The sequence below is a fragment of the Cyphellophora europaea genome (genome assembly GCF_000365145.1).
Source record: "Cyphellophora europaea CBS 101466 unplaced genomic scaffold supercont1.10, whole genome shotgun sequence".
Lineage (NCBI taxonomy): Eukaryota > Fungi > Ascomycota > Eurotiomycetes > Chaetothyriales > Cyphellophoraceae > Cyphellophora > Cyphellophora europaea.
In genome coordinates, this window is record NW_008481798.1 from 1194765 (window position 1) to 1222366 (window position 27602).

The 27602-nt window shown below is 54.9% G+C and overlaps 13 protein-coding genes across 13 annotated transcripts; 5 read left to right on the forward strand and 8 right to left on the reverse strand.

Annotated features, from left to right (window-relative positions):
* Positions 1–623: 623 nt before the first annotated feature.
* On the forward strand, positions 624–2206 carry HMPREF1541_09565 (uncharacterized protein; the record flags this gene model as incomplete). The annotated part of the gene is made up of 3 exons (XM_008714238.1): positions 624–948; positions 998–1402; positions 1452–2206. 3 exons carry the CDS (start codon positions 624–626, stop codon positions 2204–2206), a joined length of 1485 nt encoding a protein of 494 aa, XP_008712460.1.
* Positions 2207–2835: 629 nt separating this feature from the next.
* Positions 2836–4014, reverse strand: HMPREF1541_09566 (uncharacterized protein; the record flags this gene model as incomplete). The annotated part of the gene is made up of 6 exons (XM_008714239.1): positions 2836–2892; positions 3068–3148; positions 3301–3395; positions 3519–3674; positions 3749–3877; positions 3993–4014. 6 exons carry the CDS (start codon positions 4012–4014, stop codon positions 2836–2838), a joined length of 540 nt encoding a protein of 179 aa, XP_008712461.1.
* A 648-nt stretch (positions 4015–4662) lies between these two features.
* HMPREF1541_09567 (uncharacterized protein) lies at positions 4663–6453 on the reverse strand (the record flags this gene model as incomplete). The annotated part of the gene is made up of 5 exons (XM_008714240.1): positions 4663–4798; positions 4867–4897; positions 5011–5622; positions 5677–6338; positions 6386–6453. The coding sequence occupies 5 exons, from the start codon at positions 6451–6453 to the stop codon at positions 4663–4665; spliced, it is 1509 nt and encodes a 502-aa protein (XP_008712462.1).
* A 968-nt stretch (positions 6454–7421) lies between these two features.
* On the reverse strand, positions 7422–9263 carry HMPREF1541_09568 (uncharacterized protein; the record flags this gene model as incomplete). The annotated part of the gene is made up of 1 exon (XM_008714241.1): positions 7422–9263. The coding sequence occupies one exon, from the start codon at positions 9261–9263 to the stop codon at positions 7422–7424; it is 1842 nt and encodes a 613-aa protein (XP_008712463.1).
* A 572-nt stretch (positions 9264–9835) lies between these two features.
* HMPREF1541_09569 (uncharacterized protein) lies at positions 9836–10287 on the forward strand (the record flags this gene model as incomplete). Its single annotated transcript, XM_008714242.1, has 4 exons — positions 9836–9873; positions 9930–9987; positions 10055–10153; positions 10210–10287. 4 exons carry the CDS (start codon positions 9836–9838, stop codon positions 10285–10287), a joined length of 273 nt encoding a protein of 90 aa, XP_008712464.1.
* A 303-nt stretch (positions 10288–10590) lies between these two features.
* On the reverse strand, positions 10591–11927 carry HMPREF1541_09570 (uncharacterized protein; the record flags this gene model as incomplete). Its single annotated transcript, XM_008714243.1, has 3 exons — positions 10591–11180; positions 11379–11679; positions 11820–11927. 3 exons carry the CDS (start codon positions 11925–11927, stop codon positions 10591–10593), a joined length of 999 nt encoding a protein of 332 aa, XP_008712465.1.
* Positions 11928–12158: 231 nt separating this feature from the next.
* HMPREF1541_09571 (uncharacterized protein) lies at positions 12159–13253 on the reverse strand (the record flags this gene model as incomplete). The annotated part of the gene is made up of 1 exon (XM_008714244.1): positions 12159–13253. The coding sequence occupies one exon, from the start codon at positions 13251–13253 to the stop codon at positions 12159–12161; it is 1095 nt and encodes a 364-aa protein (XP_008712466.1).
* A 681-nt stretch (positions 13254–13934) lies between these two features.
* Positions 13935–15044, forward strand: HMPREF1541_09572 (uncharacterized protein; the record flags this gene model as incomplete). Its single annotated transcript, XM_008714245.1, has 6 exons — positions 13935–14021; positions 14071–14134; positions 14228–14322; positions 14379–14804; positions 14881–14977; positions 15028–15044. 6 exons carry the CDS (start codon positions 13935–13937, stop codon positions 15042–15044), a joined length of 786 nt encoding a protein of 261 aa, XP_008712467.1.
* Positions 15045–16617: 1573 nt separating this feature from the next.
* Positions 16618–17656, forward strand: HMPREF1541_09573 (uncharacterized protein; the record flags this gene model as incomplete). The annotated part of the gene is made up of 4 exons (XM_008714246.1): positions 16618–16894; positions 16961–17050; positions 17146–17333; positions 17432–17656. The coding sequence occupies 4 exons, from the start codon at positions 16618–16620 to the stop codon at positions 17654–17656; spliced, it is 780 nt and encodes a 259-aa protein (XP_008712468.1).
* A 139-nt stretch (positions 17657–17795) lies between these two features.
* HMPREF1541_09574 (uncharacterized protein) lies at positions 17796–19582 on the reverse strand (the record flags this gene model as incomplete). Its single annotated transcript, XM_008714247.1, has 3 exons — positions 17796–18315; positions 18418–19343; positions 19460–19582. The coding sequence occupies 3 exons, from the start codon at positions 19580–19582 to the stop codon at positions 17796–17798; spliced, it is 1569 nt and encodes a 522-aa protein (XP_008712469.1).
* A 622-nt stretch (positions 19583–20204) lies between these two features.
* On the reverse strand, positions 20205–22484 carry HMPREF1541_09575 (uncharacterized protein; the record flags this gene model as incomplete). Its single annotated transcript, XM_008714248.1, has 2 exons — positions 20205–21724; positions 21779–22484. 2 exons carry the CDS (start codon positions 22482–22484, stop codon positions 20205–20207), a joined length of 2226 nt encoding a protein of 741 aa, XP_008712470.1.
* Positions 22485–23563: 1079 nt separating this feature from the next.
* On the forward strand, positions 23564–24984 carry HMPREF1541_09576 (uncharacterized protein; the record flags this gene model as incomplete). Its single annotated transcript, XM_008714249.1, has 2 exons — positions 23564–24122; positions 24179–24984. 2 exons carry the CDS (start codon positions 23564–23566, stop codon positions 24982–24984), a joined length of 1365 nt encoding a protein of 454 aa, XP_008712471.1.
* Positions 24985–25621: 637 nt separating this feature from the next.
* On the reverse strand, positions 25622–26641 carry HMPREF1541_09577 (uncharacterized protein; the record flags this gene model as incomplete). The annotated part of the gene is made up of 1 exon (XM_008714250.1): positions 25622–26641. One exon carries the CDS (start codon positions 26639–26641, stop codon positions 25622–25624), a length of 1020 nt encoding a protein of 339 aa, XP_008712472.1.
* Between the last annotated feature and the right edge of the window lie 961 nt (positions 26642–27602).

A 27602-nucleotide genomic window follows, 5' to 3' on the forward strand; every position in this document is an offset into this window, starting at 1 on the left:
AAGACGTCTGAGAACTCGGTATAGAAGGGAACTCACCACACCTCGAAAATCCTCATGTGCGGCTGTATGATGCAGGGCCAACCCGAAAAATCATTTTAGTCTTCCTAGGAAGATTGCTTATGCCCCCTTTGACCTTCTGTCCTCCACCGATCCAATCGGTCGAACTGGGACTCGCTTAAGCAGGTTGATGGGTTGACATGCATATGACTAAGTTCGCCGATAAGTAATATGGTCAATAGTCGACATAATGAGCAATGGCGCAGAGCTCAGTCAGAGTTCTGCTTGATTACTATACACCTGAATTACCGCTTTCAGTAAAAGGGTCGTTTCCCCTGCGCCGCGTCACCCATCACGCTTTTGATCTGGGTTTCGGCGAGACAAGAGACGTTTCTGCTACCACAGGCAGTTCTGGTTCTGCACTCCCTCAAGTGAACGGGTGCTCCTGAGCTTCCGCCGACACGACAAACCCTGACTTCACTAGGATGCCCGTTGGGCACTCCAGCCCTGCACAGGCTTGAGACTGGTCGTTGTTGAAGCCATACTACACTGACCCGCTCCTCAACAGGGCCAATGTCGAGCCTAATTGGACATATGGACTTTAAGCAACAAGATTGTTGTTCACCATGGCAGTTCAGACCCAGTCGCGACGGCGTTTTCATTTCGTCCTCGTAGAGCGCATGAAGCCGGAGACGACTGATCGTCGCGAATTCGAGCTGGTCGATGCGGGTGCTCGAAGTCATGCCGCGCGTATAGCGCACGAGGCAAGAAGAAAGTCGGCGCTGACGAAAAAGGCGATCCATGCAATGAAGCAAGAACCTGACGAGGCAGAGCCCGCATGGGCATACTCACCTTCCTCGACGGCGACGCAGATGAGCAACAGCTTCCTCGATCCTTTCGTACAGCTGCCAATGGACTTGACACTGGAGGAGAGGAATCTGCTGCATGACTGTGAGCTCCTGCCCGCGAGCCACCGCTTGACGGAGCTGACGTTGTCCAGATCTGACCGTTGTACCAGAGGTTCTATACCGAACAGGCCCCAAGTCGGCTTTCTGCCCTGTGCGAGACACGACGCTGGTATCCATAGCCACCAACGAGATATGGTTGAGCTGGGCAATTCTCCTGATGCAGCACCGAAGGACCGTCCTCCGCGGACATAGTCCGGAAGATGACCCACCGCTGCTTCATCGCCGCCGACTGACATACCAATTGATGCATCAAAAGCTCACCGCTCCAGAGGACGAGACGCTCTCCGACGAGATTCTTCTTGGTCTAGTTGCCTCGGGAGTCGCTGAACACCGTGTGAGTGGTGCAAAGATTGCCAACAAGCACCTCGAGGCCGGGCTCGCGCTCTTTGAAGTGCGGCGGAAGAAAAGCATACACCCGCAGCTGACATATCCTATAGGTGAGTCCTTGGAGTTCTTGTCGGCGTGAAAGCTCGCTCATCGTATCAGGCTTGGTCTGCTGTAATGCGTATATCGGACTCGGCGTCGACAGCTTCTTCAAGCATTACGTGACTCTCGTCACAACTTCGTCGGCTATTGCCCAGCGACTGAGGTCGATACAGGGCTGGAACTTTGCAATCCGGCAATGTGTCGCGGACGCCGTGCATCGACCAACGGTGGAAGGTGGTAAATCCGTTCTTGGTCATCCAAGCGAGGCATACCTCCGATCAAGGGCAGGGTCGGTTGAATCAGAGCGGTCGATTGTCCGAGGACATGTACGGAAGCTGCTGGCTGAGACAACGGAATTCGGGACCCGGACTTGCTTAGGAGCATTGTTCGCGGTGAACACGGTGTTTTGCGCCTGTCGCCATGATGAATCCGTGGCGATCGACTTCGTCAAGGACCTGCTGTACTACCTCGCCATGAGCGAACCTGGTCCCGTGCGAGATGGCGTACCGCAGTTGACGCCCATGGCAGCGATGTATATCATCGGATACTGCGGGTCTCGAATACAGGAGGAACACGGAGCAAGTCGTCGCCGATTCGATCTGTGGGATGTCATCAAGTTTGTGGAACTGATGATGCTCGCGCCGGAATCGACGCGTGCGAAGATGAGGCAAGCTCTGGCTTCATGGATATTGGCAGACATGGCAAAGCCGGAGGATCTGATAGTGTTCCGAGAGGACGAAAGAGCACTTATGATCCGCGAGATCGAATTGGAATGGTCACGGAAGCAGGCCCGACTGGCGAGGGAAGCTGGGTAGCTGCTTGCCCTACCTTGACAGCCTCAGCTCAGCAACAAAATTATCGCTGATGGTTGCGGGCGCCCTGCAGGCCATCTCCGATGGAGGAGCTGGAGGCTGAAATGTCAACCATACAGCATGACCCTGCCAGAACATCATCCAGCAGCTGCCCGTTTTGGACTTCCTTGACCCAAAAGCCTACTACACCACGACTGTCAGAACGGGATGGCTTCCAAAACGTTCCACATGGACACCATCAGCCTGGTCGTGACAATCCTGCACGTCTGCCCCTGCCGCTCGGCCTTGTCACCACGACACGAGATACGGATATAAATCTTCAGGAACGGGACCCCGGACACGGCCAATGGAAAGGCGACGAGGCGACGTCAACATCGCAGATACCTTTGTACGTTTCGGGGTTTGTGAGGGCTGTGGGATGTGGACTTGCGGAGAAGTACTTCACTGCGAGATCTCGTGTCTTTCTCTACGGCTTGTGGAGGGGAAAATACTCCTCATTTGGGGCGCAAGATGGTCGATACATACAGTCTCGTCGGAGCTTGCTTTTTCAACTCTTACCACACCAACCGTGTTCTAGTCCCGGGCTCTTTCGACGGAATTGCGCTGTGTGTGCGGCCCCCCAGATCCTGAGATCAAGCCTCCTTCTGCATCTTCATCTCGTCATCGCTCACGCCGATCGTGGCGAAGTACTGCGGGTTTCATTCAGTCAGTCAGTCCAATTCATCACACGAATCGTCGACACATATCAGGGGACAGTCCTGAATAGCGTAGGAAGAGGAGGGAGAGGACCGGCTCCAACTATCGGGGTGCGGCTTCCAGCACCAGAAACAGCTAATGGGAAGAAGGGATTGGGGAGGTACTCACAGCCATAGCCTTCCGATTCGCCTCGGGACTCATCGGCTTGCCCGCCTCGCCTAGCGTGGATAGGAGTTTGAAATAGTTGATCTGTTGGTGTCGTGTCAGCACAATCTATCATATCGATACCGATATCCAGTCCCGTCCAGTCCCATGCTCAGCTCGTCTCTCCTCTAGCGGCGGGCATCTAGCATATCAGGGGAACAAAGAGGCACAACTGTCGCCAAGGGGAGAGAACTCACGTAATGCGCCGGCGTATACGTATTCAGAAACTTAGCTTCCTCGTCGAACGGATTGCTGAACGTGTGCGGCGAGCGGGTTGGGACCGTCACACTATCTTTCGATCTAGTCAGCCGGTAACTCACATTATCATCACTACAACAGCCACAGAGTGCGCCCCACGGACTCCGTTTCACGCAAATCCTACCAGCAATATCCTAATGTAAGGGGAAAAGCTTACCGCCAAGTTTAGCATCAACAGTCTCCCCCTGCAAGCCATGAAAGCGCATGGTCCCCTGCGTGGTGAAGAAGAACTCGTCGTGCATCTCGTGCCAGTGCGGCGGGGGGCCCGAGGTGTGTGGCGGGACGATGAATTCCGCGACACCGATGCGGTTGTCTATGACAACGTCAGTAGAGCCGCTGACCGTGTTGGTGGAAAGTGGAATAGATAAAGGGGGAAAGGGGAAGTACCGGTGCGGCTGCCGTCTTCGATGATCCGGATCTGGATGGTGCCCAGCTTGAGGATTTCGCCGGCTTTGGCGGGCACGAAGTTGACTGTTTGAAAGCGGTTATTGGGAGGCTTTGGGGTGGGGGAGGCGTCTTGGAGGGGGTGAGGCGGGCAGCGGTTGTGATTTTGTTGTTTGAACTGGCCATATCACAGAGGCAGGGGGTTTTGCCTCTGAGCCCTTCAGCTCTGGGCCACTGCTGGACTTACTGGGTACCTGGGGAGTCTCCATTGCGAGGGCGGGGGCGGGGCAGGATGTAGTGGTTCAGGCCGTGAGTAAATAGAGATGCGTCAGCACGAATTCCACAAACACTAGTGCTGTCGTTGTATATCTGTATCAATGTATTCGAAGCACAGGACGGTTCGCCACTTAAAAGCGAGCGCGAGCAGTCAAAGATATGCTTGTAGGTAGGCCTGATGTCGAAGTATGTCGGCATCGGTCTAAGCATTGGCCGGGCCCGAGTGCGCTAGCCCGGAGAGGCACTAATCCTCCCAGAGAGTGCTGTTAATGCTGTGTGATTGTTCAAGGGGGCCTGAACACCAGACCCAGGCCCAGGCCCGTAGCTTATGTAAGTAACATCGGATATGTTCATCATCGTGATATTCGTGTCTTGATGCTGTCGCCACTACACAATAAAGTCTGTCGTTGTAGATCTGCGCCGCAGCCGCGAGGGGTGGACCGCAAACACGCTTAACGCCGTCGATGCTAGAGCTAGAGGTAGTCCATCGAGCAACTCCCTACATCTTCTTGTACTTTCTCCCCTGACATGCTGCTTGATATTCCCGAGCCTGACTGGCCGGTGAGCAGATGTGCCACTTCTCAGGCCTTTCTCTACGATCTGCGGTCCCCAGGTCTTGGCATTCGCCAAACCATACCACCTCAGGCCTGTTCTGCATCGACCACGCCATTGATCTCGCCGTTGACCGCCGGTAGCTTGCCAATGTACTTTGCAAATATGTTCTTCAGCTCCAGAGCACTTCGCTTGGGAAACCTTTGTTGGTTGTTCTTGTAGTCCCTGGTTGAGAGAATTAGTATTTCAACCCCGGTAGAGCTCCTTGTCAGATGACAGGGTTGCGAACTTACACATATGTGACTCCGAATCTGGTTTCGTAGCCTGGAGCGTGTCCGTATTAGCATTTTGGTCAAGAGTGGAAAAAGGAAAAATTGGGCCGGGTCCAAAAAACATCCCCCTCCAATGGACTCAACAGAGAGATGTCAACGACTCACCTTCAGCCCACTCAAAATTGTCCATCAGACTCCACCCCATATATCCACGTACATCGACGCCATCAATGGCCACCGCCTGCGCCATGGCCTCGACATAGGTCTCGAAATACCACACGCGGAAGTCATCCTGCAGAATCTCCTCCTTGGACTTATCATTCTCGCCCAAAATACTGGTCCCATTCTCCGTCACCAAGATCTTCGGCCTCCCATACCTCTCACTAATCCAATTCAACAACTTCCTGAACCCGGGCGCGCTGGGCTGCAGCCAGAAACTCTGCGTCTTGGGACCCACGGCTTCCCCGGCCTTGTTCTCCTGCAGGGATTCCAAGTGGCCCTGGTGGTCGAAAGGGTCAAAGGGTTCCGAGGCCGGCTTGTGCTTGATGTAGTTGGCGCAGTAGTGGTTCATGCCATAGAAGTCGTTGGAGCCTTTGAGGAGCGCGGATTCTTCCGGGGTAAAGTTGGGGAGGCGGTCGCCGAGTTGCTCGCGCATCGACGTTGGGTACCGCCCGAAGTAGACGGGGTCGGCGTACCAGCCCATCCAGAACTCGAGGCGGCGTTGCGCGGCTTGGACGTCTTCGGGGTCTTCTGGGTCCCAGGCTTCGGCCCAGTCGCCTGTTACACCTGTCAGTTGGTCTGGAATGTGATTTACTCATCGGGGAGACGAACCATTCAGCGTGATGGCAATCTCGCCACCGTTCTTGGGCTTGAACTCGTCGCGGTACAGCTTGACGGCGTGGGCATGAGCGATGAGGATATTGTGCCCCACGATCCATGGCTCGCGCGACGAGTCACCGCGATGGAAGCGTTTGCGGTCCGAGGTGTGGCCAGGGGCGAATATGCCCCAGTTGTGGCCCAGCACGGCGCTGCAGTACGGCTCGTTGAAGGTGATCCAGTGCTTGACATTGGGCAGAGCCTCAAAAACAACGCGTGCGTAGCGTTCAAAGTCGGCGACGAACTCGTCCTTGTTGAGGAACCCGTCGTACCGCTTGTACAGCTCATCGGGGAGGTCCCAGTGGAAGAGGGTCACGAGGGGCGTGATGCCGGCGGCGTAGAGGTCGTCGACCAGCTTGACGTAGTAGTCGATGCCGGCTTGGTTGATGGGGTCATTGCGGCCGCCGAGTGGGATCACGCGCGACCACGAGATGGAGAAGCGGTACGCCATGGCACCGGTCTTCTTGAGGAGTTCGATGTCCTCGGTGTGACGGTGGTACGAATCACAGGCCACATCACCCGAGCTGCCATCGGCGATCTTACCGGGGATTTTGCAGAAGCTGTCCCATATGGAAGGGCCGCGGCCATCGTCGTTGGCGCCCCCCTCGATTTGATATCTGCATCTGTTAGCATTCGCGCACACGGGAGGGACTAGGAATCTGACGCTGCGGTAGCAAAGCCCCAGAGAAAGTCTGCCGGCAGACCGGGTTGATGTGTAGGGTCACGGACCATGGCTGTGTTGTGTGAGTCAAGCTAGTTTAGTGGAGAACAGAGAGGGCGTGATGTGGTCGTTAGACTCGACGACACAGGAATGAGACGTACAGCCGCTTGAAGCCATGGTTGCTGACCGGGGCACCTTTTATAGGAATAGTCTTGGGCTAGGTGCTTGATCCAGATTCACAGTATGTGGCTGTTGTCCGGCTGACCAGGGGAGAGGCCTGAGCAATAGGGTAAACTTCCTGAATCGATGCGGAGCGTGGGTAACAGTAGCAGGAAAGAAAAACGAGCGTAGGCCAGCGGAATAATTGGCGGTACCTGAAGGAAGCCCGCTTCCCAGTGGTACGGAACAACGACGGCAAAACCATGCGAACGAGGATAGTATTGTTATGCACCGGATCGGCCGAAGATGCATGGGTCTGGACGTGACTAGGATGGAACGGGGGTGTAGGGTGGGGAATTGAGGGGAGGTTGCGAGGGGGTCAAGCGGCTTTGCGGCCGACGTTTAGCCTGACAGCGAGAACCCTCGATGTAAAACCCGCCCTGGTACTTGAAGTATGGAGTAGTGAGCATGGCAATGCAGCATCCGTTGAGCCGCTAGTGGGCAGTTGTATTCCGGGCCATGTCTGCAATTAGCCGGCAACAGGACTCGTCCCTCTCAGTCGAGGTAACATCCCACGTCCTTGAGCAGGGCTAGACCGTTGGAATACCGTCTTACATCGGCTCAGCCTCCGATTGATCACAGTCGTTATCGTTCTCGGTATCTGGACGATGTTGTCAGCAGCGGTGACATGGTTGACGCAAGCCGGGCTTGTTCGCAAGACCAGCAGCCGAGACTGAGGCTAAAAGAACACCGCATGCTCGTCTCGACCCCGGATCCCTCCCTATGTCACGAGCTGGAGCCTTTCTCGTGGCTCTACGTCGGCACTTTTCGTTTTGGTATATGAAATGGATGGTCACCGCTCATCATTTGGAGTCTCTGCTTATCCTACGTTTCGCTGCTCCGAATGCGCTGGTTCTCGCATTCGATACGTGAGCCAGGCCGCAACCAGAGTAGCTACTCCACCGATCCGCAACGTCCATCCAACGCTGGTGTCGCCGGGCTCATCTCGGGGTTTCTGCAGTGCTTGAAACACTGCCGAGCAAATCATAGTGGCCAAGATCTGTGGTGCACTGACCGCTACGTTGTGTAATCCCAGGATAACACCGGCTTGATCACCCTCTTCTAGCTCTTCTTCGTTCGGATTGAGCAGCTTCAGCCGTTCCTTTCGCCGCCGCGTTTCTTCGCGTTCCGATATCTCCGCTGATATCAGGGCAAATGGAGCCCATAATGTCAGTGACCAGGATATCCCCACTAATGCTGTCATGACCGCTGCCGCCTGATAGGTAGAGATGAAGAAGGTGCTGAACATGCAAAAGACGAACAGAAATTGTGACAGCAACCATGTCCGACGCAGTGTTAGTCCTGGTATCTGGATGCGGACCAAGAAACGTCGCATCAAGGTTGGCGGCGGACTTGCAATGTCCTGGTACGAAGACCCTTCTGCAACGCTATTGGCCCTGCTGCGTGTAATTGGTGCATATGAGGACGTCCCCATTGACGGTGTGGGGTCAAAGGATCTCGTGTCATCTGCCGAGACTGACCCTTCGCGTTTGTAGCTGGGAACGACCAAGAATGGAAGTATGATGTTGGACCCGAAGGAGGTGATGGCATAGACGAGGAGTGCGAGTGTCCCGATTCGGGTGGCTTTGGCCCACAGGGCGTCAACTTCGTCTTCTGACAGACCTGGTTGGAGGTCCGGGTTGACATAAAGTTGACCGATATAGGTAGTAATGTAGAATAGAAAAGGGAACCATCCTATCCAATGAAAGAATTGAATCTCGCATACTCTTCGAATCTGTGGAGGTAATCGTTTGATGGCAACAAAGACTTGCTTGAAGAACGCCAGCACACCTTCATCGACAGGCACTTTCGTCGGCGGATCAAGTTGTGGGTTCCGCTCCGGAATGGTAAGAATGCTGATAAGGACTGTTGTGGTAAGCGAAATGGATGCTATCGTGACCAGGACTTTGAACTGCGTATTGCCCAGGAAGGAGAAGTATTGTGGCAAGTCGAGGTATCCAAAGAGGTAGCCAATAACATTGCCCACTCCAGTCATGCGTGAAGCCCATGCGTTGGCGGCTTCTTGTTGGTGGGATGGTGCACCATCAACGATGAAGGCTCGAATAGCTGCTTGCACAGCGTTGATGGAGAAGTCCAGACACCACATCATGACTGTCGCAAACACAATGGTCATCGTGCGCCAGATACCCTCGTATTTGCCATCTGTTCCCGCCATCAACCCAAAGACGCTCATAATGTCCTTCGCATAGGCCAGCAGCAGAGAAGCAACAGCCGTGCCGAGTGCGCCACCAACCATAAACGGCTTCCTTCTGCCCCATGAGATGCGGCATCTGTCGCTTTTAAGGCCGATGTACGGTTGCACAAGCACACCCGTGACCGGCCCTGCCACCCAAACAAAGGCGACCAGGGCCTTGCTCATGCCGAGCGAGAGGAGGAACGGTGAGCCATTGGAGATCTCAACAGACCAGACGATCTGAAGGCCGCCGATGCTGAGCGTGAGCAGGATTAGATACCAGACACTTTTCGACTCGACCGGCTCATTATCGAGCTTGAAGTCCGCCTCGGGTGTAAGTGAGTCTTCGGATAAGGGCGACAATGGCGAGATAGGTCCCGCCTCCTCGTCCACATGGCGAGGACTGCGTTCCGCTGCGATGAGCGGTGACTGCTCGTTGATATCAGGATTCTGATCTCTGCGATTCATAAAGACTCGCAGTGGGAACGACAGGGGTGGAGAGTTGAACTCGTGCTGAGATCCCGAAAAGTGGGGGCCGGCCGCTGCAAGGTACGAATGCCGATGTAGGTTCTAGGGAGGTCGCACTGGCCGGTCCAGCCTGCTCAGCTCATGAATATGTGTGTTCGCAGAGAAGCAAAGGGCGGCAGGAGAGATATGTAGGATCGAGGGAGGTCACGAGAACAACACTGTCAAGTGCTAGTGCTGTGCCCCATGATGAGTGAGGCCTAATCTCGTGCTTCCCAGAGATGGGCAGAGATGTCGGATGCTGATTGGTCAGCCTTGCATCCTTCTCCCGCCTCGTCGGCTTCATCAATGAATGGCATCACCTGCATTGACGGAAAGCTCACTGTCCACCCTCGCTAAACCTCTGATCTGCTACTGATCAGTCTGTCACATCATTCGCAGCTGGCTCCGGTCTCTGTCCTCGCACTTACGAATTCGCGGCGTTCCAACAACCCCCGACAGCAGTCCTTACCCACCTCGACGACTCGACTCTTCATCGCCTTCATTGAGCTTCGTGCTCCCATATTTCGCCCCGTATGAAGCCCGTTGTCAGCGCTTTCAACGCGTGGAGTTGGTAAGCCTGGACGGACATCTCGTCTACAGGTCCCGAAACGCTGACCGTCGGCACAGCACCGTCATCTCGATCTTCGCCGTCATCATCCTCTCCGTCCTAGGCTCCCTCTTTGCCGTAAGGGCCCATCCCCTCCGGGCGACCCACGATTTAGGAAGCGCTCGAGACTGACACACAAGCACAGCGGAATCACCATGTCGTAATGGGCATGGAAGAAGACCCGGACGAGGGAACCAATGCGGCGGTCGCCTCGAGCATTTTCATTGCGGTGGCTGTCTATGCGGTATATCTCCCCGGCGGCCCTTCACTGGCAAGAGCATGACTGACACTATCTCGCAGGGCTTTATTGTCTTCTGCGGCTCCCAGGCGTGGCTGCATGTACGGGCGAGCCGACGCGGTGCCATTTCGCTGCGATGATTGAATTGGAGGCCGGAGCGCAGAGGGACGGATGAATGTTTAGACGGCTTGCATGGGATGGCGTTTGGAGGGCAGCTGCGGTTGCTGTCATTGCAGACCGATGGTCAGGACATGATCAAGCACGAGTATTGAAGAAAGGCAGACAAGCAGGACGCTCCCTGGTCGCCATGTCTGGATTGCAAGCTTCCACTACGCAAATCGCTATCTGCAGCGCTGGATGCCTGCTCGCAGAAGAAATACACGTACACACAGGCTTGCAAAGCGCCGCGCTTCAAACACACCTGTACATCCCGGCTCATCCGCTCATATCAGATCCTTTGCCACAAATTGATCGTAGAGTGACTTGCCCAGAGCAGCCGGACTGCGTTCGACCTTTACACCCGCACCCTCGAGCGCGCTGATCTTGGAGTCGGCACCACCCTTGCCTCCGCTCACAATGGCACCGGCATGACCCATACGTCGACCTGGGGGAGCGCTAATTCCAGCCACAAAAGCTGTAACGGGCTTTCCTTTGACGTTCTCACTCTTGAGGAAGTCGGCTGCGTCCTCCTCAGCGGAACCGCCGATCTCGCCGATCATAATCACACCTTCCGTAGAGTCATCCTCCATAAAGACCTTCAGGCAGTCGATAAAGTTGGTGCCAGAAAACGGATCACCGCCAATGCCAACTACTAGGGACTGGCCGAGACCGATCTGAGTGGTCTGGTTGACGGCTTCGTAAGTGAGGGTACCAGAGCGAGAGACGATGCCGATGCGCCCCTGCTTGTGGATGAAGCCAGGCATAATACCAATCTTGCAAACACCGGAGCGAATCAGTCCGGGGCAGTTGGGGCCAACGAGTCGTGTCTTGTTCTGGGTCTTGAGCATGTCTGGCTGTGTTAGTCTTGTGTACTCTTCAATTCTAGCTAGCGAGACGGCGGAGAAAGAAGGCCTCGCGAAAGGATCGTCACTCGCGGTCTTCCAGCTAGCAACGTGGGAGATACAAGCAGGGCTTGGAAGAGGTTCGGTATAGCTTACTCGTGACGCGGACTGACTGGTGGTTAGCATCTGAACGATCTCTGTATGGAGTATGGAGTATGGTTTATGCTTACCCATGTCATGCTGAGGAATACCTTCCGTGATGCATACAACCAAAGGCATCTCAGCCTCAATGGCTTCTTCAATCGATTTGGCGGCTAGAGGAGGAGGAACGAAGATGGCTGAAGCATTGGCGCCGGCTTCCTTGATACCATCCGCAACGGTCGCGAAGACGGGTCGATCGAGATGTGTCGTGCCAGCTTTCTTCGGGTTCGTGCCACCGACAACATTTGTGCCATAGTCGATGGCACCTTGGGCGTGAAAGGTACCTTGCTTTCCGGTGAAACCCTGAACCAAGAGCTTGGTATGAGCACCCTGTCGTGGTTGTTAGCAAGTCTGTAAGGCTTGGGACAGCTCAATCTGCGCGTTGTAGTACATGCTCCCGGATAGCCAGCATGCTGTACCAGATTGCGAGCCTAGGAAGCCATGCGCCGGCGGAGCAGGGACAGACTCACAATCATGAGGTTCTTCGCAGTCTCGGAGTACGGGGTGCTAGCGGAGGCATAGGTTCTGCGCTGGGATTGCCGCAGCGCCGACGAGGCACTGGTCCTGAGTGCCTGCATCGTTGCGGTGGTGTTGTATAGGAAACAAATGAGCTATCTACAAGCTGCGTTGAAGCTGAGGAGGTCGCAACTACGTCGCGGGAGAACGACTGCCAAGCTTTCCCGGGCTTGCATGTGCCGCCGACCGTGCTTGCTTTCTCGGGGAAAATAGGCGAGCGACTTTTTCTCTTTTTGGCTGCCAACGACATGGATGCCATTACTACAGGTAGGTCGATAAGATGGATACTAGCACTAATCTCTGCTTCCAACGTATTCACCTTCGCTGACCAGATGTCGCGATTCCTCGCCATGACCATTGATCGGGTTGACGTCGCCTCCGCGGACCGGCTCGACCAAGAATTGCCAGCGTGGATGATGCACTCTGATTTCTTGACCACCTTCTCCTTTGCTAGACAAGACAGCCTCCTGACTTGTCAGAGCGACTAGCCTGCCAGTATCCTTGTGGTTGGATCCGGTATCCGTAGGATATCCTCGAACCTCTTCGCCCTTCTGGAGGCCCATGGGGTCTCGTTCGTCAACTTCACCCTCCTTCTCGCCAAAATCGCCCTTGAGGATTCTGGATATAGCAACCTTGCCCTCTTCTTCTGTCTTTAGACCTTCCTTTTCCATCGCCTCAAGTGCCTCTCCCCTGGCCTTGGTGTATCGATCCCACCATGCCCACACCTTTGAATACTCTTTCCGGCCGAAGAGGCTATCGGGGAGGGCGCCATCCATCTCAGCAAGCCATACAAAGATCCAAGCCGCGTGAATGTCGGCCAAGGTCATGTCTTTCCCGCCAAGAACCCATTCGCGACCATCCTCGAGCACGGTTGTCTCGAGAAACTGCACGTTGGACCTCAACACAGCCAGACCTTCGGGTCGGAGGCTATCCTGGTGATCAACAGCCCAGTCCCGTCCCCACAGCTCGGTTCGATCATTGATGAATGTCTTGTCGCGGACCGCGTCTAGGCTGGTTGGGATGGCAGCGGCCGCGTACTTGAAGACCACAACATCTGTCCACTTCTCAAGAAGCTTCTCCAATGCTCGCTCGATACCTGTGGTGCCATGACGCTTGGTCTCGTTTGGTCCGACCGGATAAAGCGCCTCAAGCTTCTCGAACATAAGCAGAGTGTCGCAATAGATGTCTCTTCCAATCGACATGATCGGAATGCGACGATAGTTGACACCCAGACCCTTCTTCAAGTCCGGGCGTGGCAGCGTGACCGGCTGGACACATGATACATAGGGAATCTTGCGGAGTGCGAGGTACAGGGTGACCTTCTGCGACCATGGCGAGAAGGGGTAGTGGAACAATGTGATTTGGGGGTCAGGCTTGTGTGCTGACATGATGTGTTGTGACGTGCTGATACGAATATATATGCTGAAGCTCTGTTGAATGATCGTCGAGCTCACCAAGGTTACTGACCGATCTATATATCAGCGTCGTGCACTACCTACTGGGGCAATGGAATACACAAACTTTATCGCAACTGAGGCACACGCTCCCCGCAACAATGCCGTCACCCCTTCTCCGCGATCGAAGTCTAGAACAACGGCAACCAACCAATCCTATGAGAAGATCTGCTGACGATAGCCAGACATTTGGAATGGCCGGCAATGGCCGTCTGGAGAGTCTGACAAGCCACTGCCGGTATATGAGCTCGATACCTTGGTCGCGGCATGGTTGACGGGGCTGGAATCTCAGGCAGTGAATGTTTCAACTGTCTTGGCAACAATGTCGGCTGCCTCGGACGGTTCGTATATACGCTTATTTCTGGCGTCTTCGCCACAGGAATCGCAGCAGACAGCTTGACTATGACTGAAAGGTAATCATGCCATGAACATAGCCAATGCGCTCACAGAAGGACAACTGGACCTACCCCTCGGCCTTTCCCCTCACGAGGCAGTTCATGCAGTATGACCCCCTCAGCAAGGCTTCTCCTCAGATGGCAGATGCCTGACTCGAACACGGAGTGATGCCTTATCATTTATATGTACACTAACTAACAGTGAGAAACCGACGCCACCATGCCCTTTGCCATTGTCACCGGCGCCTCGCGAGGTATAGGCCGCGCCATTGCACTGCAGCTCGCACAGGATGGCTATGATTTGACTGTACCGCCGGCCTGCGCCCCTATAATGGCCACTAATCTGACGACAATAGATCAACGACATTGAACGACAAGTGAGTCATCTTGACAATGTCAAAGAGGAAGTCGAAGCCAAAGGTGTGCTCATATACTACTTCCTCATCTTACATCGCCAAGTTCTGGCCTAGTCAACGAGTGCCATGCTACCTAGTTGACACCTCTGTCCTGCAGGCCGCAAATGCAAAGCTGTTATTGCCGATGTGAGCATTGAAGATGACGTTGTCTCCCTCGTCAAGGCCGCCGTCGATACCTATGGCGAACTCAACGTCTGTCCTCTCGAGCCTGCTTACTCTGACTATTGGTACCAAGCTCACTCTTACAGGTCATGGTTGCCAACGCCGGAATCGTCAAATGCACACGCCTCCTCGAGACTAGCGTCGCGGACCTCGACCAGATCTACAGCGTCAATGTTCGCGGCGTCTTCCTCTGCTACCGAGAAGCCGCTCGTCAGATGATTGCGCAGGGCCGCGGCGGCAAGATCGTCGGCGCCGCCTCCATTGCTGCGTTCAAGCCCAGTGGCAACACTCTGCCGTATACGGCCACCAAATGGGCGGTCCGGGGCCTGACGCAGGCCACTGCATTGGACCTCGCTGAGTATGGCATCAATGTCAACGCATATTGCCCCGGGCCCGTCGATACAGATATGTGGGGCGCCATTGATGAAAGTATTCGCGCGCGGCCGGACGGTCAGGGATTGAAGGCGGGCGAAGCATTCGGGAAGAGCGTGGCGGCGAGAAGTGCGCTGAAGGTGAGTCTCTGCTGTTTCTGTTCAACGGGTGCTTCAAGTGGACGAGAGCGATGGGATACTGATACGGACCGAGCAGCGCGCGAGCGAGCCGGCAGATATTGCGAATCTGGTTAGCTTCTTGGTGAGTGACAAGGCAAGGAATATCACAGGCCAGAGCATGATTTGCGATGGAGGTAAGTTTGACCATGCATCAGTGAGCATGTAGGTGGCTAATTCGTGCAAGGCATCCAATTTTCGTAAGACCATTTGTTGTGGCTACAGTGGAATGATTATTCATAACTCACAAAGAAGCTATAACGCATAAATCACAAAGAAACTATAACGAACGGGTCCTGGAAATAGCAGTCGATATCCATTTTGATGACTATAGGCTAACGACAATAGACCGCATAGACCAAGCGTCGTCCGTCGAACGTGCTTTGTCTGGAGCCTTTTTCTTTGTCTACCACTTCCCACTCAACGCTAACCTAAAACTACAAGAGTCGAAACTTCGACTGCTACTATCTACCACTTCTAACCGCTTCAATTCTCTCCGATATCAAGATCTCCAAGAAACAAGATGGTCACTTTTGTCTCCCAGCAATCCCTTTTCCTTTACCTTTCCCTTCCCCTTCTCCTCTTCACCAGTACGACCAACGCCGCCGTCGCCATGCCCGGGTACGCCACCGGCTACACAGTCTGCACTAAGCCTAATGGTGGCGGGTCCTGTACATACAACCCTATGACGGTAGAAGAGGGCTGGCGGTGCATCCGCTTCACCACGGCCGACGGCAATGCCAACCCGCCGTCTTCGATGCAGGTGTACGGGGGCTTGAAGTGCTGGAGATATCATAAGACGTGCGACGAACGGTCGACCACACCGTTTGGAGATACAGGAAAATCCCTAGACGCCACGTTGTTCACGGACTTTTCAAAGGTTACGCCTAGTGATACGCCGCTAAAGTCAGTGTGGTGCAAGAGAGCCTGATGATTAAGAGCGAGGAGGGAGGCAGAGATACGAAGGTGCCAGATAGCAAATTAGGTAGTGCAGAGCGATGAAGCTTGGTGGGCGAGACAAATGGCATTCATTTCCCCTTTGGAGCTGAAGCTTTCCTTGATTGCCTAGTCCTCTCCTTCTTGGATGCTGTAGACCAGATACAGCTACAGTACGATCACTTCCACCCGACGCGACTAGAGCCACCTCCTTCTGCCTGTCGAGCGTCAATGCTCATCAATTTCTTCCGTCGCCCCCCCAGAAACAGTCATCTGATCGAGCGGAGCACGACGCCAAGGGCTGCCCGTTGCCTCATTCGGGCCTGTCGCTGCTTCCTCGGATCTATTGCTGGAGAGCTTCAAACCCCGAGCTCATGCATCAGGTCACCTTTGACGCCTTTACTAAGCATCGGTATTGTTGCCCGCATCGCGCTTCCAGGGTCTTGGCAGACCTCATCCGCCAGCAGGCTACGTTACGATTACCAGAAAACACCCAATGGCATTGAGACAGTTGCGCTGCCAGCACTGCTTGTGTCCTGTTCGACCACCACTCGGCTTTGTTTATGGCCGAGTCTATCCCCACAACCCTTACAGCCTACACACCAAGCGCTCATTAGCTACAGAGGTAATAGGGCTGCCGGCCGAGTCGGACGAAAGACCAAAAATCCATGCGCTATACCTGGTCTGGCAGGGCCCCTGGTGTGGATTACAAAGTCGGAGGCGAAAGCACCGGTTGTTGCGCTACAGCCCTTGGCACAAAACGTTGTATACAAATGCACGAGGCTCTCTGAAGTGGCAAGGTCGAGAGCAGCGATAGTGAAACCACTTTGTGCCGGCAACCATGTCGCGAGAAACAGTCCTCGTTGTCGGCTCATCCGGCAATATCGGCGTCAGCGTCATCATCGGGGCGTTACGCTCCAATCTTGATGTCCTAGCAGTCGTCCGCGGCAAGGAGTCCGAGGAGAAAGTCTTGCATAACCTCACTTACGACAAATCCCTGCCGGTCGATCGCATCACTTTCACCTACGCTGATGTCTTGAGTGACAGCGGCGTGCAGGGTGTCGTGGACGAGGTCAAAGCAGGCAAATTGCCGGCTTTCCACCATGTATATTCCGCCGGTAAGTCGGGGTGCCATGCGCACTGTCACCCCAACATCGCCACATCAACACTAACCTAAATCAAAGTGGGCGCATACGAGCCCAAGACTCCCATCTACACCGTTGACACCGCCTCCCTCCGGCGTATAATGACCACAGGCTTCGAAGCAGCCTTCTGTAAGCTCCCACAGCCTCTCATACATGCTCAGATGCACCGCCTCACTTTACTCTCGCTCTTCCCGACCTTGCAGCTGACAGCCATCGCCCAACAGTCGCCTACCGCGCCACCATGCCCTACCTCCTCGCCCAAGGCGCCAAGACCAGCACCTGGACACTCGTAACCGGCGGCGCTGGCGAATCCGGCGTGGGAGGCGCCACCGCGACATCCCAGGGCGCGCTCTTCTCGCTCGCCAACGTCGCATGCCACGAGAATGAGGACACCAACGTGCGATTCAACGAGGTAAGGCCCCTCCCACCCGGGGCCAGTTTCCTCGTCATTCTGCAGCCTGGCTCTGCTGTACTGTGCTGTGCCCTGCTTTGCTGATGTGAAGTACCTAGGTCTACCTCCACTACCGCGTCGACTACGACTTAGTCTGCGACGAATCGCCCATGTCGCCTCCGCAGATGGGCTACGGGAAGCGCATGCGTGCCAGCGAGTTTGCGGGTGTGTATGAGAAGATCCTGGCGGATGAGAATGTGCGGGCGGCGAGGGTTAGTGTTTATGGCTTTGAGGATTTGGCGGAGTTCAAATGGAGAAAGAAGTTGCCGCCGAGGAGGTTTTGAGGCACGGTTCGTGTTGGGATGTGAGATTGATCGGCGGAGGACTGGGAGGGGAGTGAGAGGATGTTGGAAGCACCTCCCATCAATCACGAAGACCGCCAGCTATCGCCCTACATCGCCACCCCGTCTTTCCTCCCCTCTCTCAAACCTCCACCCTTCCCACCTTGAACCCTCCCGGCACCCTCCCCTGCCAGAACCCCTCAGGGTCATACCTCTCCGCCACCTCCTGCATGAACCGCACATTCTCCTCCCCATAGCTCCCCAACGGATCCTGGTCCGCGTCCGCATAGTTCAGATACGTCCACTCCATCCCTTCTACGTCGTCCTGTCCCCTCGCAAACTCCCGCAACTCCGCCACCAACTTCTTCAACTCCGCCCTCGCGACCGCCAACCCCGCGTCACCAGCGTCGGGTTGTACGCCCACGCCCGACACCCACAATATGGCGTTGCCGGGGATGCGGTCTAGGCCTAGCACATTGCTGCCGCCGGAGCGAGAGCCGGCTTTGGCGATTTGCGTGGGCAGCGGTTGCAGGAAGGTGGAGGCGCTGAAATTCTCGGGGCCGAGGGTCGCGGTGAGCGTGCGGATCAGGCTGGAGTGCAGGGCGGTGGCGCGGCGGACGGCGGTGGGGTTGGCGGGGAGGGTTAGCGTGGATTGCGTATAGCTGGTTTGAGGGGGAGGGCTGTTAGCATGAATGGATTGGTGGGGGAAGGATGTTCGTGAGGAGAGGACAGAAGAGAGGGGGGGGGGGAGGCGCCCGGCTTACAGGAGGCCGCCGGCGACTTGGGACTCGTTCGCCGCGCGGGCGAGAGATTTGTGCTCCCAAGTGCGACTCAGTGCCGGGATGCTGTTCATGCCGTCGAAGGCGGGGGAGTTGAGGTCGCCTTGCGTGTTGACGCCGATGAGGATGATGGACTGCCCGCCCTCGCTGGCGTTGTAGCTGTACAGCGGGATGAGGTGGTCATTCTCCATTTCCTCCGGGTTGTTGGTGAAGTTGACGATGACGTCCACCACGGCATCGGAGTAGTTCGTGCTGAGGACGCTCTGCCCGTAGGCGAAGTCGACTGCCGGCATGGCTTCGATGTCGAAACGGGTGACGATGCCGAAGTTCATGCCGCCGCCTTTGAGTGCTCGCCAGAGATCGGGGTTGGTGCTGGCGTTGGCGTTGACGATGGTGCCGTTGGCGAGCACGACTTCGTAGTTGACTACGGTGTCGCACCCAAAGCCATTGCGACTGCTGTAGTATGAGTTGCCGCCACCCAGTAAGAAGCCACCGACGCCGACACCGCCGTCTCGGCCTCCAGTGACCGTAACATTGGCCGTATCAAGAAGGTTGGCGTAAACGTCCTTCCACGCTGCTCCGGGCTCGACACTGGCGACTTTCTGCTCCGGGCTGTACCACGAGTTGTTCATCATTGTGAGGTCGATAGTGACGCCGTTGACTATGCTGTTGGCAGAGGGTAAGGAGTGCCCACCGCTTCGAACCGCAATGTGCCAGTCACCGGCTCCCGATCCAGCATCAGAAAGCACTTTGACGACATTTGAGACTTCCATAGTATTTTGTGGCCGTACGAAGCACCAGGGCCGGACGCGCGCGTTCGCAAACCACCAGCTGTCGACCCGAGATTCGTACTCATTGGAAGTCGCGGTAAGGACTTGGGTACCTAGACCAGCCTCGATTAGAGCATCGCACTGGAGATTGAAAGTATGTCAGTAAAGCTGCTTGTTGCTGATAGCATGATGAAGGAGGATATCCCCGTCGAGTGGGTCGATGCTAGTGACCAGGTTCTCATTGCATGGAGACGTACCGGAGGGAAACCTGTAATTTCACGACTTGCGGCAGTCGAGTTTTCTTGGGCATAAACGCCAGAAGTGCAGTATGCCAGAGAGGTAATTGCTAGGACCGCGAAGGGTCGTCGAGATGTTCGCATTGCGGCTTGTCTGAGATCTAGCAAGCTTGTCGAGGAGAAGGGCTCGGTATAAGATAGCAGTCTCCTAGAAGATTGAGTGTGGGTTGTTCAGCACTTCATGTTTGTGGTCTGTCAGTCTTATACTTATGGCATCATTCGAAGATGCTCATTCTTCGTGGCTGTGAAGTCTGCCGCTATAAATAGTGGTTCAACAACGGAACTAGAAATCAGGGGCTGGGATGTGGATAAAATGCTCTCGTGATTCATTGCCACTTGGTCGGCGATGTGCTCTATCTAAACAGGTTATTCTATGCTAGCAAAAGAAACGAACATCCAGAAGCGAAGACGACTGCTCCAGGTCGAGTAGATCTTTCGCCCTTTCAGGCAACCAAGTCAGTCGGATCGTGCTGCGATTGGCCCTCGCTGTCGTCGCGGACGATCCTCCGAATGGCCCGAAGGCTTCAGTTTTTCCTTTCCAGGCGTCCAATGACTCTGCGTCTTCGTCGAATTGGCAACGATGTACCTCACCGACACAGCTGTCGCCAAACATGCAGTCCTTTATGGTCCAAGACACATCCCGAATTTCCGAAAGCCCGGGTGAATTCTCTTCTGGCACGCCAAATCTGTGTAGCGACGGTGACACTCACCTTTCCCACTCTGCCTTTTCGGGAAACATGCCATGAAGCAATTCCGTCATCGCCTCGTGGGTATCTTGAAGTTCATCTTCGTCGGTCGTTGAGACGTCGTCATTGAGGCAGAGCTGGCCAGGAATGTCCTTGCCTTCTCGGATATACTTTCGCACAAGAGTACTGTCAACTTGATCGGCGTCCGTGACCATGACAAACAGTGAGTTTGTGGGGTCCATAATTGTATATTTATATCGCATGAGAGCCTTGACGACCAACTCTCGTTGCTGTGGCTGATGCTCAGCTGAGGGTAGAAGCGGCGACATGCCCTGCCGCACTTGATGTAGGATGATTTTCAGCAGGCAGTCTCCGCAGTGTGGGTTTTGCCGTGCTGCGCGGTCAAAGATGACTGCTGAGGTGAACACCGGATTTCCGGTGGAAGTGCGTGATAGGTTGAATCCTGGACCCAGGCAGTCGTCCACATCGAAATCGCTGCAATCGGCATCCCGCATAGAGACAGGGCCATCGAGAGACGTCCACTGTATGTTGGTGTTGACCTGTGGCGGCGCAAGCCCTGCTTTTTCCAATGCTGCTGAAACATGGTAGAAGTAACGTCGCCGAAATGAAGTCTTGGGAAGGTTGTCAAGACCATTCTCAATGTCCTGAACGACCTGCCGCCGCTCCGACAATGATAAGGAGCCGTCACCATCAACGTCGCTTCGAAGCATAAGATAACTCCATAACAGAGCTTCCCGATGTCGCTCGATCAGATAGTGAAACGTGACATACCAAGAGTAAAGCTGAAAGCCAGGCTCACCTCGAAACCGCTTGCAAGCGCTTCGCAGCTCTGGCCGAGGAAAGGAGCTGATAGCTTCTCGCATGATGCTCCTGGAGAGCGAATGTCCAAAATGACTCTGACCCTTGCGTTTTCGAATGCCGAAGCGACGATTGAGAAGCCAAGAGGTGTAGATCAGGTAAGGCTTTTCGCCGAAACGACGAGCATCCTGCTCCGTGGGTGGAGAGACGGTGCTGTAGCCATTCGTTTTGAAGCCCATTACTGGTCCAAAGAGTGGCGAGAAGATGTCCGAGGGCGAGTGCTGAGCACCAAGTAGCATATCGTCGGATAAAGCAAAGAAGTGGTCCGCATTGGAAGGAACATTAAAAAGCTGGTTCTCAATTGTCAACGAGTTGAAGGTGGGCAGGCAGGCTGCCGTCGTTTTGTCGAAAAAGTCCTCCTGTGCAACGACCTGGATATTGTGTGCATCTGACTTTTCTCGCAGCCATGAAGGTGTCTGACGCTGCCATTTGCCATCTGACGATGTCGAGGCATCTATCGAGTTGACGAGGATTTGAATGTTGTTCCGGAAGTGGCCGGCGTTGCGGTGTATACTTCGTAATGAATATCGGAGTTCGTCCCAATCTCGGTACCGATTGACCCCATGAGACGCCATCCAGAGTCCTTCGGGGTCGTTGAGCACAGACTTCACCTCCCAAGGGAGCATTGTATTGCGGAATTCCTCTTCTGATCCATTGACCCCTATATAGCTGTTAGCAACTGCTGTACCATTGGTCCATTGTCACTCAGACTTACAAAGGTACACAAAGTCAATCTTGGGTTCTGTCAAGCCCCCAGATTTAGCAGTGTCCAAGATGCCATGGCCGATCCACTCGTCCTCCCATCCAGCGAGCTTCTCATCTCTGACAGCTTCCTCAAAAGGCACATATATGAAGTCTGGTAGCGACTCTGCCCGTGATTCGAGAGATAGGTGCTGCTCAGACTCCTGACTCTGCTCTTGTTCGGGATCAGGACTGGCCTCCTTCCCAATGACTAGACCTCCTTCGACGGGCAGCTCTTTGGACTCTGCGGCTTTGTGCTTTCGGATCATGGCTTCGTCATCATCCTCGTCGTCTTCGCCGTGTTTTGAAGCTCCTTGCTTGTCCTGAGATATGATCGTCTGATCTTTCTTGGCATTGTCTCCTTGTACGGAGTCAATTGTGAGTTCCTCTGGCGTGGCTTGGGAGTTGGACGAGGTATCACGGGGCCGTTTTTGCCTAATCTCGCCTTTCGTTGATTCTGGTAGCGCCTCAATATGCCCCAGGGCCGTACCGGTATGCTTGCGACTTGAGAATAGGTTCAGCCGTGTGCGATTATGTAGCAACTGCCAGGTGACAAGGCATAGCAAGGTCCAGATTAGAACATGCCTCCTAGGCGTCAGACGTCTCGGGAGTCGAACCCTTCGCTGCCACTTGTTGCGGTGGATGTTGCAACCTGGACCACAGTCATCGCACGCGCCCATCTCTGCTAGCGCCGTGTTGCTGTATCTGCGAAGCTCATATATGCTGGCTTCGTGGTTGTGCTGCATGTGTCAACAGTGAAAGGGCCCGTCGTTGCTCCTGAGTGTATATCTGAGTATTAGGGGGTTTCTGGCACCAACTTTCATACCCCGTGTGTGTCCGTTGGCGGTCCAGCCGCGATGACACCGTGATATGCAGCCGCCAGGAGAGTGACACGCCAGTCCGTTTCGGAGTGCCGAGGTAAGTTCAGGCCGTGTTTTGATGATTCGAAAGGCTAGACTCATCTTGCGTATCCATTTCGGGAGAAAGGGCACGCGAGCTGTGAGACTATCAGGAACGGTCAGTGGAGTGCACAAGCAGGGGACGGCGAAAAGCGTCAGAGCGCCATGTGTGCGTCACAAGTACCCGAGACGTGGGAGATTTGGTCAGGACTATCTCTGCTGTATCGGGTTGATTTGGCTGGCTGAGCTCTGCAGCCGCGGAATAGCCCTTGCTGTTCACCGCGAGTGACATGCAAGACAACGGAAGTCAAGTAATTGCCACGACATCGATGTCGGTAGTCGATCTGCGGCTTGGACCAGCCCGTTCGTACGGTGGTGGGTCCGATCCAACATTCAACCATACATGATTCGCCAGGAGTGGTTACAACGTACTGTTCAAATGACGTTCCGCCACAATACGCCACAATACGTGACGTGCCGCCCTATGGGGTCCAGGCGTTCGCCGCATTCGGATCAGAGTATAGCATCCCCGTATTGCTCAATGCTTTAGACCCAGACACGGAAATCAAGCACACGACCGCCGACAGCACCCTTGAGGAACAGTGAGCGTCCGAAGGAAATCAACAACAACCCTTGACAGCGGCGGTGTCGATGCGTGAGACCCATGGCTATAGGTTGATAATGACAGCAAGACACCCACTGTCATGGGGAAAAATCACCTTCTCGCTTTGTTACTCTTTTGCTCCGGCTCTTCACAGTCGCCCGCCTCGTTTGGGTGCTACCTGCTACGCCTTGAGGACCTCTTTGTCCTTAGCCATTCGTTACCTTAGTTAAGACCGATCCGGTCACCTCCAGCAACTATGCTTAATAACGGAAGAATGCTTTCTTCCTTCCTCTCGTTACTCCTCCTAATCAACTTGGCTCTTGCCTCAGGGCCCAGCTGGGCCGACCATGGAGCTGGCGGTGGCCGCCCTGGCTTCCCATTCCGTGGTTCCCACAACTTCCCCAACGGCCGCAAGCCCAGACCGAACCAGTTCAGAATCCAAGTCTCTCGCTCGGGACGCAGATATCAGACCGGTAAACGCTACTGGGCGTTCTCTGGAGATGATGCCATTGTTACCGACAACATCAACGACGCTGCGTGGTTTTCGATCAAGAACGGCCACCTGAAGTCCAACAACAAATTCGTCAACCTGGATGGTGGCTCTGGATATTCTGTGCTTGAGCTATCCGAGAAGCCGGCCAATGATGGTTGTACCTTCTCCAGAAGCAACAAGGGAGATATCGACATTACTCGCCGTGACTTCTCCGTCGGCAAAGGCCATGGTATCTTTTGTGCAAGCGATGATGGAAACATCTTCGTGGTTGGGTCCAAGAAGCCGCCTTTCCGATGCTATGGACTAGGCCTCCGATCCAAAGGTGTGTTGGCGTTGATGAATGACATCACGACGTCGGAATTGCTGATATTGAAACAGGACCTGTCCCACCATCTCAAGGCCAGCCATCTTCTCAGGAACAGCCCTCTCAAGACAAACCTGCTCAGGAACAACCACCTTCATCACCGCCATCCTCACAGTCTTCGCCGGACGCCTCTGCTGGAAGACCTTCGTCTTCGCCTGACAACGGAGTGCCTCATACTCCAGATGGCAATACGGCAGATCCATACCCAGACCCAGGCAACGATGATTCCGACTTGGAAGACGATGCGGACCTTCCAGAGAATTCTGACGATGGTAGTCATCCATCTTGGAACGATATGGGCGGAGAGCCCTCCAGTCCTGGCCCGTCTTCAGCAACTCCTGTCTCTCCCGCCAAAGCTACATCAATGTCTTCCGGGTCTTCAAACACACCTACTGCCGGCCCCAAGGACCCCAGCAAGCCATCTTCAGGATCCACCGGTGACCACCCGTGGAAAGACGTGCCTGGAGATTCCATGAAACCTACCTCAACACCGACCGCTTCTACATCCCCAACCACCAGACCCAAAGACCCAAACAAGACCTCGTCAAATATTCCGGGAGCCGCCTCCGCGACACCGAGCCCTCACGAATGGCAAGACCAGCCCGACCCACTCGAACCCTCGCCAACCACTACCGATGGACCGAGTCCCACTGAGACTGACCAATCCTGGTCTGATGAGACGGATCCACCTAAGCCAGACCCGTCCTCAGACCCCGATCCCGAGGAGGAGCACCCTCAGCAGCCCGAGGACGGCGAGGACGGTGAGGAGCCCTCACGCCCGCATGGACATGGATGGAAGTACTGGGGCAATGCTAATTAAGGGGACGACAGGAGAGGTTCTGCAAAGAGGGACTTTGCAAGAGAAAGAGGAGGGAGGACACGAAAGAAACGAAGCCCAATCTCTATGGCGAGAGGATTCAGTGTGGACATTTCAGCTTCTATAATACTAGTACTTTTTTTGCTTCTTGAAAGAAAAACAGTCTTCGCAGCAGCAGCGGGAGAAGCTGTGAGATCTGTCATAATGGCCTCAATACCGCCCACGCCATGTTGGAGTTAACTTTTGGAAAGGGGAGTTTTTGGCGTTTCTGGGGCGGGCAGAGATTATTTGGGGCGTGGCTATTGGTCTTCTATACAAAATGCATGTTTGGTTCTACGTAAACATGTTGGCAACACTTCGCGCCGTCTATTGGAGGCTCTTTGCTGATCCTTCCATGCCTATGTGGAGCAAAGTGATCTGGGTACTCTGCTCATATCGCCAAGGCTTTTTTTATATCTTCTATCTGTAGACTAAGCGGTCGGACGCACTTTTATCAGCAGACTCAGATCAAAAGAAATACATGACACCACCCTCATCATTCACCTGGGGAAAGATATCACGGCAAGCAAGACAAGTGACAACACTTCAACAGCGCGAAGTCAAAGCTATTGAAGACAAACTCAAAGGCGACGACCAAGTTCTACGAATACTGATAGCCACACTTCTCCCTCATGGCCTCCACCCTTTCCCACTCCCCCCCGGCCTCCCGCTCCCAAAACTCGCTGATTTCCCCTGGATACGTCGTCTCATTCCACGCCACCTCCCACCTCTTTAATCTCTGCTCCGCCACATCCAACCACGGCAGCATGCGCGGCGCGCGCGTGTCCCCGCCACCCGCGAAATGCACGGCCAAATCCCCCTCGCGCACGGTAAACGGCTGTCTCTGGGCCGCGGACTGCGGCGCGTTCGGGTCCGCGGGCAACCCCGGCGTGTTGCCGCGGCGGCCCGGGTAGGCGTTGAGCCAGCGCTGGGGCACGTGCATGGTGCTGTTGCGGTAGAGGTCGCTCTGCAGCCAGTACTCCATGGCGGACTGGTCGTTGTACTTGAGCTTGAGGTGCGGGAGTGCGTGTGGCGTGGCGAGCGTGGCGGCCAGGAACATGGCGGACCAGCGGTCGACGCGCAGCGCGAAGGCGCCCGTGTTGAGGCCGTTGCGGTCCTGCACGACTAGGGCGCGGATGTGATTCCAGTGCTGGCGGGGCGGGAGGAAGGATTCTAGAGGGATGTTGGGGTTCAGGAGGAGCATGTCGCTGTCGAACCAGAAGAACCATTCGAGGCGCTGCGCCTCGGGTTTCTCGAGTTCTTGGAGGATGTGCGAGAGCATGAAGGCCGGTTTGGACCAGAGAAATTTGACGGTGGGACGGCGGAGGATGGACATGCGGTAGCCGTGCTGTTCGTTGTGTGGGATGTGTGTTGCTAGGGCGCGCTCGTACATGGGGTTCAGTGGTCCGTATTGCATGAAGAGTTTGCCCACTTTGGAGTGTGTTGGTGATTGAAGGCTGTGTTGGAGTACAGCAGGACTCGACTGAGTCGACACGCTGTTCTGGGTGATGGTGTTGCTGGTGGTTTCATGGTGCCGTCTGAACAAGGCCTCTATTGTCAGGACGGTCAAGATGGCGAAGAGAATCCAATTCAAATTGGACACACGTTTGCCGTGGGTCATGGTTCCCTTGCTCCTCGACGATTCAAGCCAGTGTTCACGGTGTAGTTCGTGCTGTCCAAATGTTGGGACGACTTCAAATTGCACATCTACATGGATCCCCAAATTTTCTCACATAGTTGTCAGGAGCTTGTTCGCATAGATCCAGCATAACTCAGGGGTGTTGAAACCAGCTGTGGCTTGCGTCTGGCTCTGTTCTAGACTGCCAATCCGTCGAATGTTAGATGAAGATGCATGCAACAATTCGACGAGCGGAGCCCTTCCGAAACCATTATTGCCTCCCTCAGCTGCCACTTTCAGACACGCGACATCTGAGATTTCTTCCATCCTCATCCGGATCAGCCAGCAGGGGAACGACTGATGCGGAAAAGCATCACGCGAGTCTGGCCCTCATCTGGGACGATTGACAGCAGTGACAAGTCTTGGCTGCTATGGACCCGAAACTGAGTATCCCAGGTGTGACGCAAGAGACAGACGGGGTAACCGTTGCGCTAAAGTAAGCTTTGTATACTGCTTATACCTCGCATGACACTAGTGAAGCTCGGATGCAGCATGGATATCCGATCTGCACAAGCCACGTTCTGGTCTGTACGGGTGGCTGTACCATTACCATACAGTACAGAGACCCGCGCTGTGCGAGGCAGACTGGGCGTCTAGCCAATCAGGGTACCCCAACGTCGTACTCAGCACACACGATTATGTAGCCAGGTACCTGGTAACGTCACCTTGTGGCGTTTGCGGCCACCAAGACTTTGCAGACGCCGGCAAGGAGTCGAGACGATGTCCCGTTTGCGGACAACAAGAAGAACGATAACTGCCGCTTGACGGGGAAGCCAGGGGCCAGACTGAGGACTGTTTCGGTTGGATCAAGCACAGATATTGACGTTATACTCCCCCTCCTGACACCATTCCTTCCCATTGAGAACATCGGATGAGCCGGGCGCGACTGACCGACCAAGGCCCC